Genomic DNA, 15,737 nt, shown 5'->3' on the forward strand with positions numbered 1-15,737 from the left:
CTCCCAGTCACAGATCTGGGTTCAGTCCATCATCGTTCTTTAGCTTACTTCACCATCCCAGTTCAGAAACAGCTATGTACAAATTAGTCTTGATCCTGTGCCTCATGGGAACAGTCCAGTCTGAACTGCCAAGCAAGGTCTTCCTTGGACTGATAACAAGCATCCTGGGACCGATTTCGGGGTAACACCCCTCATCAGCCAGGCTAGATTGCAAGCAGTGGCAAAGTGAGCAAGGGACCCACACCTGGGCATACTCTGCCAACTTAGGATGAACAAAGCAAACACAAGATGATAAACTGAGCGCTGAAACTTTTCAGGCACTTACCCCCAGTCACAGATCTGGGTTCAGTCCATCATCGTTCTTTAGCTTACTTCACCATCCCAGTTCAGACCCAGATATATGCAAATCAGTCTTAACCCTGTGCCTCATGGGAACAGTCCAGCCCTAACTGCCAAGCCAGGTCTTCCCTGGACCGGAAACAAGCATCCTGGGACCAGTTTCGGGGTAACACCCCTCATTCCTCATCAGCCAGGCTAGCTACGTTGGCAGGGTATGCCCAGACGTGGGTCCCTTGCTTACTTTGCCACTGGACTCAAGCTAGCCTGGCTGATGCGGGGTGTTACCCTGAAACCGGTCTTAGGATGCTTCTTAGGGTCAAGACTGTTTTGCATATAGATGGGTCTCAACTGGGGTGGCAAAGTGAGCTAGAGAAGATGATGGATGATGGATTCAACCCAGATCTGCGACTGGGGATAAGTGTCTGAAAAGTTTCAGGGCTCCGTCCATCATCTCCTTGTGTTTGCTTGACCAGGTTGTCTTGGTCAAGGACCCATAACTAGTTTTTGCCCCCACAACCCCCACCCCCAATCTTCCCACTGGCCTGGGCATGAAGCTAGTGTCAACGCTCTCTTCACCGTATAATGTGTTAATATAAAAAAGTGTGGGTTGCCGCCCCCAGTTTAACGATAGAGCCCTCCCAGGAGTCTGTGCGGCCAATTACATTGATATTTTAGGGAGGCCTCTTCAAGTTTTGCAGGGAGTACCATTTTGCATAGCACCTCTCACCCACCATCGCCCTACCTCTACCTAGTTAAATACAGGATTTTCCAAGCGCATCACGGTTAAACCGTATCACCTTCCTATTAGACAATTACACCACTGCTAGGTGGTATGGAGGAAGGAAAAGAGAGCTCCTAGGGCTGGTGCTTAATTTGAGTCGGTGGTTGCAGGTGGGGCACACCGGCAATTATTTTTGGGAAACAGCACTTTGTTTTCCTCATGAGAGTTTGGGCCGGGCAAGAAAGAGCAATACACAAAAAGGGGGGAAAAGGACGAAGAGAAAAAGAGAAGGCAGTCGCAAGGTAAAAAGTAGAAAAAAAGGATGAGAAAGAAAATGCCAGAGTGAGATTAACGGGCCAGGAGCATCCGACAGCGAGGTGAAATCAAACCTATGCAGTCTCGGTATTCGACAGCGGCGATATTCAGCAGTGCTAGCCACGGGTTCCTGAGACATCTTGGGGCAACTGCACTTGTTATATTCAGAAATCAAGCCTTGTCTAGGGCACGATCGAAACATTATTGATATTCACTGATCCTTCTGAGAATTGTGGGTAACGCCTTGTCCTGCTAGTAGTGAAGAGTCGAGCAATATGATAGCTATAATGGGACATTTCCCCGGCTTTGTCCCTAGAGTAAAGATTCGGACAAGTTAATAGGCAGCACTGGACCCTTCATAAAGTCAAGGCTTTGCAGCTGCTGCCACTTACTGCCAAGACCTCGAATAGCGTTTTGATCTCAAGAGGAAATATATCTAAAACAACCACCCTTGCCTCGAGGGCATTGCAGAGTCTGTGTGGCATATTATCAAGGGATTTATCTCCGCTTTTTTGGCTTTAAAAGCCAAGAAAGCGGAGATAAAATTATCTCCCTATCAGCAACAGGGTGCTAACACGCAAATTCGCATGTTAGCACCCTTTTTCTCTACGCTTCCCCTTGCATCTCTAATGAGATGCAAAGGGGGCGTTTCAGAGAAAAATAATAGGAGAAATGTTGTTAAGCGACATTTCTCCTATTATCAAGGATATCGCTAACCCTGTTAGTGATTAAAAAAAGCAGCGCTAACCGCGGTTTACACCTGGTATTTTCCTGACTTAGCCATGATATCCTATGGAAGGTGGATATCATGGCTAAGTTTGTGAGCACCTATCATCAAGCTAACGCCAAACTTCGAGAGATTATCGTTGGTTTTCCAGCGATAATCTCTCATTTGGCAGTTAACGCGAGGATTTTTATCACTTCTGAGTTAAGCGTTGCTGATAGCACGCTATCTCAGTGATAAAAATCCACGCTACTCGGCGATAATTATCCTAGCGCAAAATGCGCATAGCGATAATTATCGCTGGGGCTTGATAATATGCCCCTGTATTACCTCTAGCTATTTTACAACGAGAGTATGTCTTCAGCAGTGATCAGGACTGTCTTCCTTACAAATATTATGATTGGCCACCCTGAGCAACCATCCTTCCAATCACTGACATCTCCAAATAGACCAAAGTCTTTTGGGTGCGAATGAGGATGCCAAGTCATTGACCTTAATCACCAGCTCAACTGATTTAGGAAACTACACAACTGAAATCGTGGTCAAGTTAAATGAGACATTACATCTGTGACAGCAACACAGATATCTAATTTTGTCTATTAGAGTAGCATGGAGATCATGGGCCCGATGTACGAGCATTTCATTTTGCCTGTCTCTAATTGCGATTTTTTGGGACTCTAAATTTAAGATTCGCAAAATGAAATGTAGAAATGTGTCTCAACCACATTAGCAAATCCCAAATGGGTCACAAGGGACCTTCCTCATCAATATTCATGAAGCAGGTCACAATTTGCAACCCATTGGGAATGGACAATAACACAGGGATGGTGGCAGGCTGGGGACATCAGACCACCATGCATGTGTTTGCTTTTTAACAAAGCAACTTTTTTTTTAAAAATGCACCCAGTTTTCCTTAAAGGAAAGCGGGATGCATTTCAAAAAGAGAAATGAAATACTTATATTTATTTTTTAAGGGTAGACAGTGGTCCGTGCGACCACTGCCTGCCATTCCCACCGTGAGGGCAACGGCTACTCTATTTGGCGCACCAGAGGACCGGGAACTACATTTCCCAGGTGCCCCGGCGACCACGGCGCACCAGTGACGCCACCGCTGTGCCAGGTGGCGCTTGAAATCAGTGGAACGCTTCGCGGGACGCGCACGGGCGCGCCGGGAGAAGCCCGGGACAAGGGCGGGACCGTCCAAGGCCGTCAGAGGCCGAAGGAGGCCATGCCGTGCTACCCCCCTTGATTTACATCTAAAAGGTACTGTGCTTTCCCTATTGTACAAACTCGTGCCTAAGTATATAACCCATGGGGAGGAGGAAAATCATGGAAGATCTGAACGAAGGTTCGGATGGCATCCCTAGGGGTGGAAAAAAACCTAGAAGAATGAAGTCAATCCCCCAAAGAAATCAATATCTCACGCAGGGGGAAATTGTGTGATGGACCGGATTGACGACCTAATTGAAGAATGTGAGAAACTTTTGACTGCGAAATCCCCACCATGTGGGAAGAACTATGGGGGTGGAAACAATATGGATGCTAATGATGGGATAGGGGGTAGGAGGAGTGTATCGGTAATTCCCGAAATGTTTCTGAATAAATCCAAAGTGGGTGGTACTGTAAATATTGTAGCTTTAGATGGGGGGAATATATGTAAAACTTCGGGTATCGAGCAAGCCCAGAACACCTCTCCCTTGACCTCCCTTTTGCCTAAGCCACCAGTTCTGCCGTGTAAAAAACAAGTTCACAGTCTTGGCGCAAACTGATATTTGTGATTTTAACCTTCCTTTAGACATTCCCCAGGGAGACACCTGTTTAAGCAAAGGTGACTCCCAGTTGCAAGATACTTCTAGTATTCTTGCCCAAATAGAGACAGCCACCAACCCACTATCTTTAGTAGTCAAACAGCTGTGCAAGCTGATTGAGGTCATGCAAACTAAGTTAGACCATCTTACTGACGTAGTAAACCAGGGCAGGGTTAGCCAGGCTATGGCTTCTTCCCCTACTTGTGTAGCCACTACGAAAGGCAGTGGAGTAAGTGGACCCCACGCAATAGAAGCTGCAAAATGTAGGGGCAAGCAAAGCACTCCCGCACTAACAGCCATATTATATAGCGAGATGACCAAGCTGGGAGGGGTGTATCAAAAACACATCATGAGTCTGCCAATGCCCCTAGGCAAACATCTCTAACTCGGGGGGAATCACCAAGGGAAGAAGGGTAGTGGAATTATGTCAATTGGTAGTTCTACTATGCAACAGAGTGTTGCTAGTCCCGCGAAGAATGGAAAAGATATGTTGAGCCCAGGCACTTCTTGCCCTGGTCTGAATCACAATATAAGAAAGCCACCACTGGTCTACTTGGTTAATGTCCCCAAACTGAGCCTTGGAAAGGCCCCGTAAACCTATGAATCCCTAACAAATAAAGCTATCCATTGGATAATGTATGTCCGGGGCTGTAGATCTATAATTAGAGATGACATTGTTAGTTCCAAACGGCTCTCATTTCAAGGGGACCCAGTAGATTGTATTGAGTTAAGACTCAGGAACACCGAGATGGCAAAAAACCTAATCCACTTGGAGTTTAGGAGTTGTTCTCCCGACCACTCTAGAGTACAAATGAGATCGTCTCCCCCCAGAAATGGCTAATGCACTGTAAAGATCGTCTGGGAGGGAACGTAGAGGGAAGTTCGGGTCTGGATTATAACGATTGACTATCGAATGGCTCAGTTCAGGCAGGTGGACCGGATGGATTGGTTAGAGAAAAGCTATCCTAGCATAAAGTAGGGACTGTGGGTCCCAATGTAATACCAATATCCTTGAATACTTCTGTGGACCCCCCTAATTCTGTGGTAGATTTGAATTCTAGTCTGAAGCTAAATGATAGTTCTTCATTAGGACCGGGTAAATCTTGTTCAATCCTATCTTGGAATGTGGCTGGCCTAAAATCTAAAACAGAATCTCCAGATTGGGCCTCGTTTATTAATCAACACAAAATATGCCTCTTCCAAGAAACCTGGTTATTAGAAGCGTTTCATTTTCCAGGCTTCTTGAACTATAGTGTACACGCAGTAAAGAGTGGTAGAGGACGCCCTTCGGGTGGCCTATCGATCTGGATTAGCCAGAGTCTTGATGTCACTATCAAACCCCTTGATTCTAATCATAAGGATCTCCAGATTCTCGCTCTTAGGTACAAAAATGAAAAACCAGTTCATATCTATAATTTGTACGCACGTAGCACGGGGGGCAAGAATTCGGAAGTTTTAGTCTGCCTGGATGAATGTATTGAATGTTATTCGCAGCATTCATGCATTATCCGAGGCGGAGATTTTAACACAACCTTTGAGCCCTGTTAAATGGTGACTGGAACATCATCGATGATGAAGATAGGGAGTGGGGTGTCCCGCAGCTCAAATTAGATCCAGTTAAAAGGTGGACTGAACTCTCAATCCAGTTAAACTCATTTTGTCTGAACAAACGGTTGAGAGCAACCAATGGCAGGACTGTGCATGATAAACTAGCGGCCTCTACCTATAGGAGTGGCCCTCGCGAAAGCAGAATCGACTATATCCTGATTAGCCTGGGATTATGGAAACATCTAGTGGATATGTCGGTAGTTGAAAGGGTTGAGAGTGACCACAACCCACTTTGTATGTCCCTGACCTATTGGGAGGTATCCACCGATACAAGGGGCGCGGGACAAGACTCGCCCAGTGACGTGGTCATTTCAAACGACATGCGCCATCTTCGATGGGCCAAAGTTGTAGAGTGCCAAGAGCACTTCGATTTTATAACAAACAAGCTGTCACAAGCTACGAGTAATTTAGGAGAGCAAGCTAACATAGGGGCCTTGGTCCCAGCTCTAGAGAAGAGCACAAAGATTCATGAATCCTTTTTTATTGACCTAAGAAGTTTAATAAAAAATGGAGTACAAATAGCTGGAATATACCATTCCCTGCCAGCCAAGGGAACTAAAATTAAATGCTTTTAAATGTATGCCTGTTGTGTGTGTTCTTGCAGTTTTGAGTGTGTTTATGTAGCAGCAGTGCATTGAATGTGCCAGTAGCACTGAACAGTACTGAGTACAGGCACCTTTTCATTTTGAGAAGGAGAGCACTTGCACTTCTCAAGAGAGACATAATAGCTTTAATTGGAGAGTACCGGCACTTCTCAAGAGAGACATAATAGCTTTAATTGGAGAATACCGGCATTTCTCAAGAGAGACATAATAGTTTTAATTGGAGAGTACCGGCACTTCTCAGAAACAACAGATACTCTGGTACAGAGTGCTTGCACTTCTATTGTTCCATGTTGAGAGAGAGTGGTACAGAGTGCTTGCACTTCTATTGTTCCATGTTAAGAGAGAGTGTGTGTGTATATGTGTGAATGTGTGTGCATGTGTAGGCACTGTGTGCATGTATGCGTGAGTGTGTGTGTGTGTGAATGCATGTGTATGTATAAGCATATGTATTTGTGAGTGAAAGTGAAGGTCAAGGGGCACGTGAATTCACTTCCTTTACCCCTGGCATTTTGGTGAATTGTAGTCCATGCTCAGTACATTTGGAAAGTTTTGCATAAAAATGTGCAATTAAGTTGTATTACCGCCTCCTTCGTTTTATGATAAACCGGCACCTTGCAACATTTTAAAATATTTAATAAAGCTTGTTTTCTCGAGCATTTCCTGCGTTCTTTTTAATACTCAATGATGTGTTGGCTGCAGACCAATATCAATGAACTTAGAAGTCTGATATTAGTTTCACCCATGATATTCGAATTAAAGGAACAACTAGCAATCCAGCTGTTTTTCTTCTCATCTGTGTCACTCGGTAAATTCAATATCATCAGCAATAAGGAAACTTTAATAGCAGTGTGTATTCTACTATGGATCCCAGAAGAGACAAGCAGAAATCTATCTGCATGTTACTATAATTATGAGCCTCAGACGGGTTTTACAGAAGTGATTTAGATTTAATTGCCTCCATTATGATTTTGCAGTAAAGTCCTAACAGTATATTGTAGTGTTTACTTCCATAGTAGACTCCACATCAATTCAGCATATCTACCGGCAGAGTTTATAGTTTTTAAATGGAGCAGGAGACCAAATATTTCAAATGTAATTGGGGAAGGGACAGAGTATGACCATATGTTATAAAGAATAACATTTCAAACCCCTTTACAAAAATATTTCAAGGGACCTCAGAGTTCTATAACCACATTTAGAACATTGGAATGTTGAGCGCTCGATTGAAGACAATGGGGTGCTCCGGGCTTCTAATGGCCAGTAGAAGCCCAGAGCATCAACATTCCAAAGTTTGTTTACAGCTGTTGCTGTGAACAGAGGCCTCAGGGAGCCCAGGGGAATTTCAACCCCTTCGGGCTCCATGAGGCCTTTGTGTTACAAATTAGAACATTCTGCCCTCCAGGGGCGGAATGCTTTAAGAGCCTTAGAGCACCCCATAGCGGGCTCTACCGGCCATTAAAGGCCCACTCACTTGTCAATGCTTTAACGCTGGAGCGGGCCTTTCATGGCCGGTAGAGCACTCTACGTTGGACTCTAAGGCTACGTTGAAGCTTTGGAATGTTGGGTGCTGCACCATAGACCCAGGAGTGGCGGAGGGCCAATGATGGCCGGTAACAGGCCTTTTGCTCCATTATCCCATTGGTTGTCATTGTCTTCCTATTTATGAGACTAGTCTACCATTCTGTATGCTGTAGTGGGCAGAAGACCAAAGTGAATGTCACAAAAACAGATCAATGGACGAAGGAGGTTGGCTATGAGCCCATATAGGTAAGTATATTTACACTTATAGTATTAGTAAAATATCTATCACTATCTAGGACTATCACCTGCACTTGCACAGAGGGGCGAGCAGAGCTGGGATCCCTTTTCAAAAATAGCTCTGCTTACAGAGTGTGGAATCAGGAAATTGCTGTCAAAATATACGCTGACATAAATATAGTGTCCTAAATATTTGTTAGAAAACTATCACCACAATGGAGTTAACAACAGAAAATCTAGATTACAGGGGTGATATTGTTGTTAGTTATGTTAGAGCAACTGATCTGGACATCAAAGAATGGAAACACAGAGCGGCATCCACCGCTCTGGGTTTTCGAACCCATGCACTAACTTGTGTAATTGTCAAGTTAGTGCATTCACTGTAGGCAGCATGCTTTCTTAACCCCTTGCGTGCTGATGACGGCCCCCGTCCGTCATGCATCACAGTGCTCGTCTGCTGATGACGGCTGGGGGCCGTCATGAACCCGCCCACTCTTCGAAACGGCGGCACAGGCGCAGAATCACAGACACGCCCAAGGGGTTAAAATGACTTGAGCACAGCAGCATCCTGCACCTGTACAGGGACATAGAACCTGTTCATTAAACAGTACCAAATGTACCCTTTTCCATCATGCACTATGTTGTTCTTCACTTTCATGTGATAACTTTATGACTAGCTGTGTATGACGAGTGAAGCCAACATGCTTTAACCATCTTCACCTTAGCGCTCTGCACACAGTAGATTGCATGCATACATGAGTACACATGTGCAAGAAAAATGTGGTCAGTTTCTGAATCTTGTGATGCTTCCTTCATTGTGAGAAATGTTTTATTTTGCTCCGGGAATGTGTCCATCCCTTTATTTTTGTGTGTGACTGAACTGTGAATCCATTGAACTGGAGAAAGAGCTTTAAACTGTGACTATGCCATTGCTTGATGTTTTCAATTCCTGCAGCTCACGGTTCAAACAGTTTTACCATACACATTGTGCTTGGATGTATGTGTTTTAATTTTTCCATTTTTTCCCTCCATTTTGTGTTCATAGTATAACAGTTCCCGCTCACGCTCTCCCACTGAGTGTTGCCACATGGCTCCCTGGAGTAGAAAGGTATTTGAATAGAACCTGAAGGAAAAAAAGCGAGCTTCTATTAACAACTCTGTCTCCTTCACGCTCTCTTCTTCAACTAAAACACTGTCCCTGGCTTTCTGTCTCCTTTTTTCACACTTGCTTCAAACTATATCTTCAGTCTGAAGAAAAATTCAGAAAATGACAAAAGATGCAATTTGGTGATGTGATCAGTCAATCCACACTTATGGGGGGAATGTCCACATATATGTCGATTCTGTGTAAAAGAGACGCAAGAGAGGTGATTTCCTATTCTTCAAGAATGCATTTACGATCTGATGAATGGTCAACGTAGGCAGTTGTGCTCTCCCATTAATTGCAAAAAATTTATTTTTTCTAATGTCAGTGTACCTTTGCGGCAGCACAAATTGGCAGTTGGAGCATACAGCCATCTTAGTAGGAAGTAAGAGTTGCATGCAAAATCTTGAGTCGATGATATAGAACTATTTCAGGTGGCAAACACATGTCTTCATGTCATAAGCAAGCGTATCAACTTGGTTCCCATATAGCTTTTGAATTGCAATGATGCCACACTCATAATTTCTGTGATTTTAATCTTCCATTTAGCACATAGATTTTGACATTTTATTGAGTTCATTTAGTGGGGCAATTCTTGAGTTCTTTGGGTTTCAGATCCTATTGATTAGTATGAGTTTTTCACTCCATTGAGTTCGGAGACTTGACCCCCATGTTCTATGATATTACACTGTATTCAGCTGAGTGATCGTCAGTGATGTAGAAACATCGACGTCCATGATTTTGTCAGTCTGCGGTCAGTCTGTTAAATTTATTCGTTTTAAGATTTTTACACTCTATTGCTTTCTATGGTGCAACACTCCATTATCGAGAGTTTTGCAGTTTTTACAACTCGTTGACTTCTATGATTGTTACCCTACTCTGACTTCCGTGATCTAGATTGGTACCCTTCACTGACTTCCGTGATCTAAATTGGTACCCTCCACTGACACTGACTTCCGTGATCTAGATTGGTACCCTACACTGACTTCCGTGATCTAGATTGTTACCCTCCACTGACTTCCATGATCTAGATGGTTACCCTCCACTGACTTCCGTGATCTAAATTGGTACCCTCCACTGACACTGACTTCCGTGATCTAGATTGGTACCCTCCACTGACACTGACTTCCGTGATCTAGATTGGTACCCTACACTGACTTTCGTGATCTAGATTGGTACCCTCCACTGACTTCCGTGATCTAAATTGGTACCCTCCACTGACACTGACTTCCGTGATCTAGATTGGTACCCTCCACTGACTTCCGTGATCTAAATTGGTACCCTCTACTGACTTCCATGATCTAGATTATTACCCTACACTGACTTCCGTGATCTAGATTGGTACCCTCCACTGACTTCCGTGATCTAAATTGGTACCCTCTACTGACTTCCATGATCTAGATTATTACCCTCCACTGACTTCCATGATCTAGATGGTTACCCTCCACTGACTTCCGTGATCTAAATTGGTACCCTCCACTGACACTGACTTCCGTGATCTAGATTGTTACCCTCCACTGACTTCCATGATGTAGATTGTTACCCTCCACTGACTTCCGTGATCTAGATTGTTACCCTCCACTGACTTCCATGATCTAGATGGTTACCCTCCACTGACTTCCGTGATCTAAATTGGTATTCTCCATTGACACTGACTTCTGTGATCTAGATTGTTACCCTCCACTGACTTCCATGATCTAGATGGTTACCCTCCACTGACTTCTGTGATCTAAATTGGTACCCTCCACTGACACTGACTTCCGTGATCTAGATTGGTACCCTCCACTGACACTGACTTCCGTGATCTAGATTGGTACCCTACACTGACTTCCGTGATCTAGATTGTTACCCTCCACTGACTTCCGTGATCTAGATTGTTACCCTCCACTGACTTCCGTGATCTAGATTGTTACCCTCCACTGACTTCCATGATCTAGATGGTTACCCTCCACTGACTTCCGTGATCTAAATTGGTACCCTCCACTGACACTGACTTCCGTGATCTAGATTGGTACCCTCCACTGACACTGACTTCCGTGATCTAGATTGGTACCCTACACTGACTTCCGTTATCTAGATTGTTACCCTCCACTGACTTCCATGATCTAGATTGTTACCCTCCACTGACTTCCATGATCTAGATGGTTACCCTCCACTGACTTCCGTGATCTAAATTGGTACCCTCCACTGACACTGACTTCCGTGATCTAGATTGGTACCCTCCACTGACACTGACTTCCGTGATCTAGATTGGTACCCTACACTGACTTCCGTGATCTAGATTGTTACCCTCCACTGACTTCCATGATCTAGATTGTTACCCTCCACTGACTTCCGTGATCTAGATTGTTACCCTCCACTGACTTCCATGATCTAGATGGTTACCCTCCACTGACTTCCGTGATCTAAATTGGTACCCTCCACTGACACTGACTTCCGTGATCTAGATTGGTACCATACACTGACTTCCGTGATCTAGATTGTTACCCTCCACTGACTTCCATGATCTAGATTGTTACCCTCCACTGACTTCCGTGATCTAGACACTCTTTATGTCTGATGGCTACAATGACTTCTTTAATCTTTACTCCTCATCAGAGTTAATATTGCTCATTCTCCGTTGACTTATATGATTCTGACCCTCCATTAATTTGCTTATGTTTTAGAACTTTGACACTGCATGAGTTTTATTATTTTTACTGACATTGTGTGGGAGACTGCGTAGGAAAGGAAGAGGAGATGGTGGAAGATATTTTGCACCGTCCACCATCGGAAAATAGGCTGTTTACTATGTACGTAATCACAAGAAGCAGATGTAATGAATAGTTATTAAGTATGCCCAGAGAGCAAAAAAATGCAAAGGATATCAAAGCACCATATAGTCTCCTTAGAGCAGAGCTTGAGTTTCCAGATTTTGAAACTGGTGTGTCTTGCATATGCCCCTAAAGGTCAATCGTTGATCTTGAAGATAGTTGTTGACCAGTCGCTACCCTGCTGAAGCGAGGCAGTGGCAGATTTTGAGGGGTGAAGTGGGTTTGAGGGTTGATTAGGGGGTCTGCAGGTGAGTGAAGGTGTAACTTAACCCACACAACACAGAAGACATAAATTAGATTAGTGTAACAAACATTTGTGAATGAGGAGGGCACAGTGTGGCGTTTATTAAACCTCACATTGCTTATGCCAATGGGTAAAACAAATTGCACCTCCCAACATTTAACAGAAATGTTAAAAACATGTGGGAAAGGTATCTGTGCTCTGTAACTTTCTTACAATCGATCAAACCAGCTGTCAGACCGCAGGATATCTGTTCACTTCAACAGAGTTTTCAACTAACAGGTGATGCCTTGCACAACAATTTGTGACACTCATTGATAGTCTACGTTGATGTAGACAACAATGTAATGAGAAACTGGAACTTTGCGTTGAAGGCATAAATCCTACCAAACCCCCGAAATAAATTGAAATGTTGAGTGGGTGGGAAACTAGAAATCTTTAATGTAGAGGAGGTGCCACTCACGCATAATGAGTTTGAACTTTTGCCAGGAGAAAACTGTGCCTATGTCTTACACAAAGAAAGGAGCCATTATCCCCTTGCCAAAGGACTTGATACTTGCCGCAGATTTTAGCATTGGAATTTGCTGTGGGTACAGCCCTTACTGGGCCAATTAAAGGACTTCTGCCATCACCTGAAAATTCTTATCTGCTGATTTGTCGCCTTTTAGAAGGGTTGCAAATGTATCCTCCAACGCCAGTTGCGAGAACTGGGACAGCCAGCTCTTCTTTCAGATAAAAGAATGTGGTCATTATTGGGAACCATCTCATTATGAAATTAATAATATAAAGAATCCATTACCCCCATGGGGTCCCAAGTCTCCTTACACTGTACACTGTTGCTGTAGCAACAGGTCTTGGCATGTAGCGGCTGAAGCTGTTTGTCAGCCAGACCCACACCTTTCATGTAACCTCCATTTCGTGGGTCAGACCCTCAATTTACACTAATGCTTAGTAAAAGTTCATCTTGTTAAAAAGCAGGCGCACAGCACCCTGCTGAGACCTTCCAAAGCATTCTTTCTGCCCACTGCTTGTCAATGGCGAGTTCAAGTAGTACTTGCATCTTAAAGCGAAAGAACCCTCATTAACAACGCTAACAGGCTGAGAACAACCAGGACCTAAAAATATAATGTTTACAATGTTCCCAGGGACACCACCTTATCTCATCAATGTTCAACTTCCAAGCACGGCACTATCCTTTTTTAAAGAAAAGATTCTAAAATAATGTTACAGCATGAATAACTCTATTCTTAATATGTCTGTGCATTAACCAATGCTTTGTGTGTATAGATATCCCTTCCAAACGTTCATTTGTGCTATTGTTTCTGGCATCCAGTCAAGCCTTCCTTCTTTTTTTAGTCAGATGCTCTTTGTTGTTCAGAAAAAGAAACCTGCAACAAACTGCAGTCTGTTTTTTTTTTCTCCATGCATGCATCAAACTTCTTGTAGAAGTTACCTAGGAAACGGTCTTTTGTGCTTGAAGTTTGGTTGAGCCATTCATGTGCGCTGGGAGTCTGCACAAAAGCACCAGAAAGATGGAGCCAGAGTGGGAGAGGAGGCATGGAAGGGGACCCTTTCAGCTCTCCAGTAAATCTGACCATGGCAAGAGCATTTCTGTAGATGGCGTCGGGTGGTAGACAAGTAGAATACGCGGGGTACGCAACAGTTGCGCGTTGAGGAAAAATGTTGACCTGGTGAGTACAGAAAGTGATCAGAAATATTTTTAAACACTGGCCACTACCAGTGCTCCTAACAGAGGCTCCCAGATTAACTTGAATAGTGCTGACGTACAGGGGGCTAGAGTGCTTGCGTAAACGTACAGTACATACAGCTCGATGGGGACCGTCCAGTAAATTAAATAGTCTCCTTAAGTGGTCAGTTATAAAACATATGTTGATATTTAATTGTCCTTAAACTTTAAATGGAGAAAAGAGGAAGTTCTGCGGTAAATGCTGCGCTGCGGAAGCTGAGTTACGAGACATTTTGTGGCGAAAAAGAGGAGTAAAGCGTAGCTGGGAACCAGGAGCAACAAAGGGACCTGGGACTCTTCAGTTTGAACATTGAAAAAGACCAAAGATTGATTGTGTCTTTCATAAATTGACTGACTACTGCTTGGAATCTCAGAAGGGAGGTGTGTATCCTTCGCTCACTGTAGTAAGAGGAAGATGTGTTAGATGACACTTGTATCGTGTACGAGTAGACAAGGTCAAAACAACTTTAATCATCGTTTTTATGTTTCCTTGCCCTTTTGTGGCTTTGAGAGTCATTGGCTGTGTCTTTTCCCCACTTGTTGTCATGAAGTTGTCTGTACAGTGCATGCGTGTGTTTAGCTTGGGGTTGTACATGGTAAAAGTACACTGGACCACATTGCAGCATCCCTGTGCAATATTCTCAAAAAGGCTATTTTCTTTTTTTCCCACATTGCAGCATCCCTGTGCAATATTCTCAAAAAGGCTATTTTCTTTTTTCCCCACATTGCAGCATCCCAGTGCAATATTCTCAAAAAGGCTATTTTCTTTTTTTCCCACATTGCAGCATCCCTGTGCAATATTCCCAAAAAGGCCATGCTCTTTTCCTCCCACTGTGGATCTGCCATTTCTTGCCTGTTATTCTTTTAAGTAAATGTTTTTCCTATATCTGATCTCATTTGTTCTGACTATTCTAGTCTAACTTTCAAGAGTGTTTGTGTGTGAATGTACTTTATCTGGTCTTTGCTTTCTGCTGTGCACTCTAGCTTTATTTCTGAACTGTTTCTACAGTCTGCTATTCGAATCTTCTTATGTTCGCTGCTGTAGCTTAACATTTATTCTCTTTTCTGTCTCCTCCTATCTGATGGGCTCTTTGCTTCGAATTGTAGAGACTGACTTTTTTAGTCTGCTCATTTGCAGTCCCTGCCGCCGCCTGAGGATGACTGCGATGTCATGCTAGGGCAGAGGCCGAAGAATCCGGTACCGAATGTTCCCTCGACCCTAGACAAGCAGACGAACTGGAGCAAAGCACTGCCACTCCCGACGCCAGAGGAGAAGATGAAACTGGAGTCCCAAGTGATTTCTTCCTGCATTATCCCCATCAACGTGACAGGTGCGGTGCAGCTTTTCATATTCGGGGTATCCCTCAAAAGGGCAATGCCACAAGGGGGCATGGTGTGTGAATCGCATACACGTACATGTATGACTTTCACAAAACATACATTCTGCTTGCTTTCACGTGAATGTTATGCAGTTCAGTGCACCAACCCAGATTACCTGGGGTGTTTACATTTCTGATCCTCAAAGCCATGCATAAGTGTGATTTACTCTGGTGAAAAGTTTTGATTTAAGTTACACATGTTTGAGAAAGGGAGAACCTTTTAAGTTACACATGCAAAACTTGAGAAATCTTATGGTATGCAGGCCTCCTCTGTATCAGTATTCTGCAACCCACTCGTAAACAGGAGAAGGGTTGTTACTCAAGAATAGCAGATAAGGAGTTGGAGTTCTAACTGATGAGGAGAGATTGTTTCAGAGGACAGAAGTAGTATCCTTTGGGGCATTCGGAAAAATGTTACAGTGCACGTGCTATGCTTTTGGGAACAGTGAATGTTTTTTTTTTTTCAATAATTTTATCAGTTTCCAAAGAAGCATATAAATAGTTAAATACAATAAAAAGTGATACATTTGATGCA

General features: G+C 43.7%; 1 protein-coding gene and 1 long non-coding RNA gene across 2 annotated transcripts in view; one reads left to right on the top strand and one right to left on the bottom strand.

Moving 5' to 3' along the window:
- LOC144771913 (uncharacterized) overlaps window positions 1-15,737 on the bottom strand; it is an 825,386-nt gene that overhangs the window by 682,922 nt on the left and 126,727 nt on the right. The window lies entirely within an intron of this gene.
- The window catches only part of NHS (NHS actin remodeling regulator), a 460,129-nt gene that overhangs the window by 397,934 nt on the left and 46,458 nt on the right, over window positions 1-15,737 (top strand). Inside the window, exons 4-5 of the mRNA XM_078658108.1 lie at window positions 8,924-8,986; window positions 14,962-15,154. Coding sequence (XP_078514234.1) covers window positions 8,924-8,986; window positions 14,962-15,154 — 256 coding nt within the window. The remainder of the gene's footprint in view (window positions 1-8,923; window positions 8,987-14,961; window positions 15,155-15,737) is intronic.

This window comes from Lissotriton helveticus, chromosome 8 (assembly GCF_964261635.1).
Source record: "Lissotriton helveticus chromosome 8, aLisHel1.1, whole genome shotgun sequence".
Taxonomy (NCBI): Eukaryota; Metazoa; Chordata; class Amphibia; order Caudata; family Salamandridae; genus Lissotriton; species Lissotriton helveticus.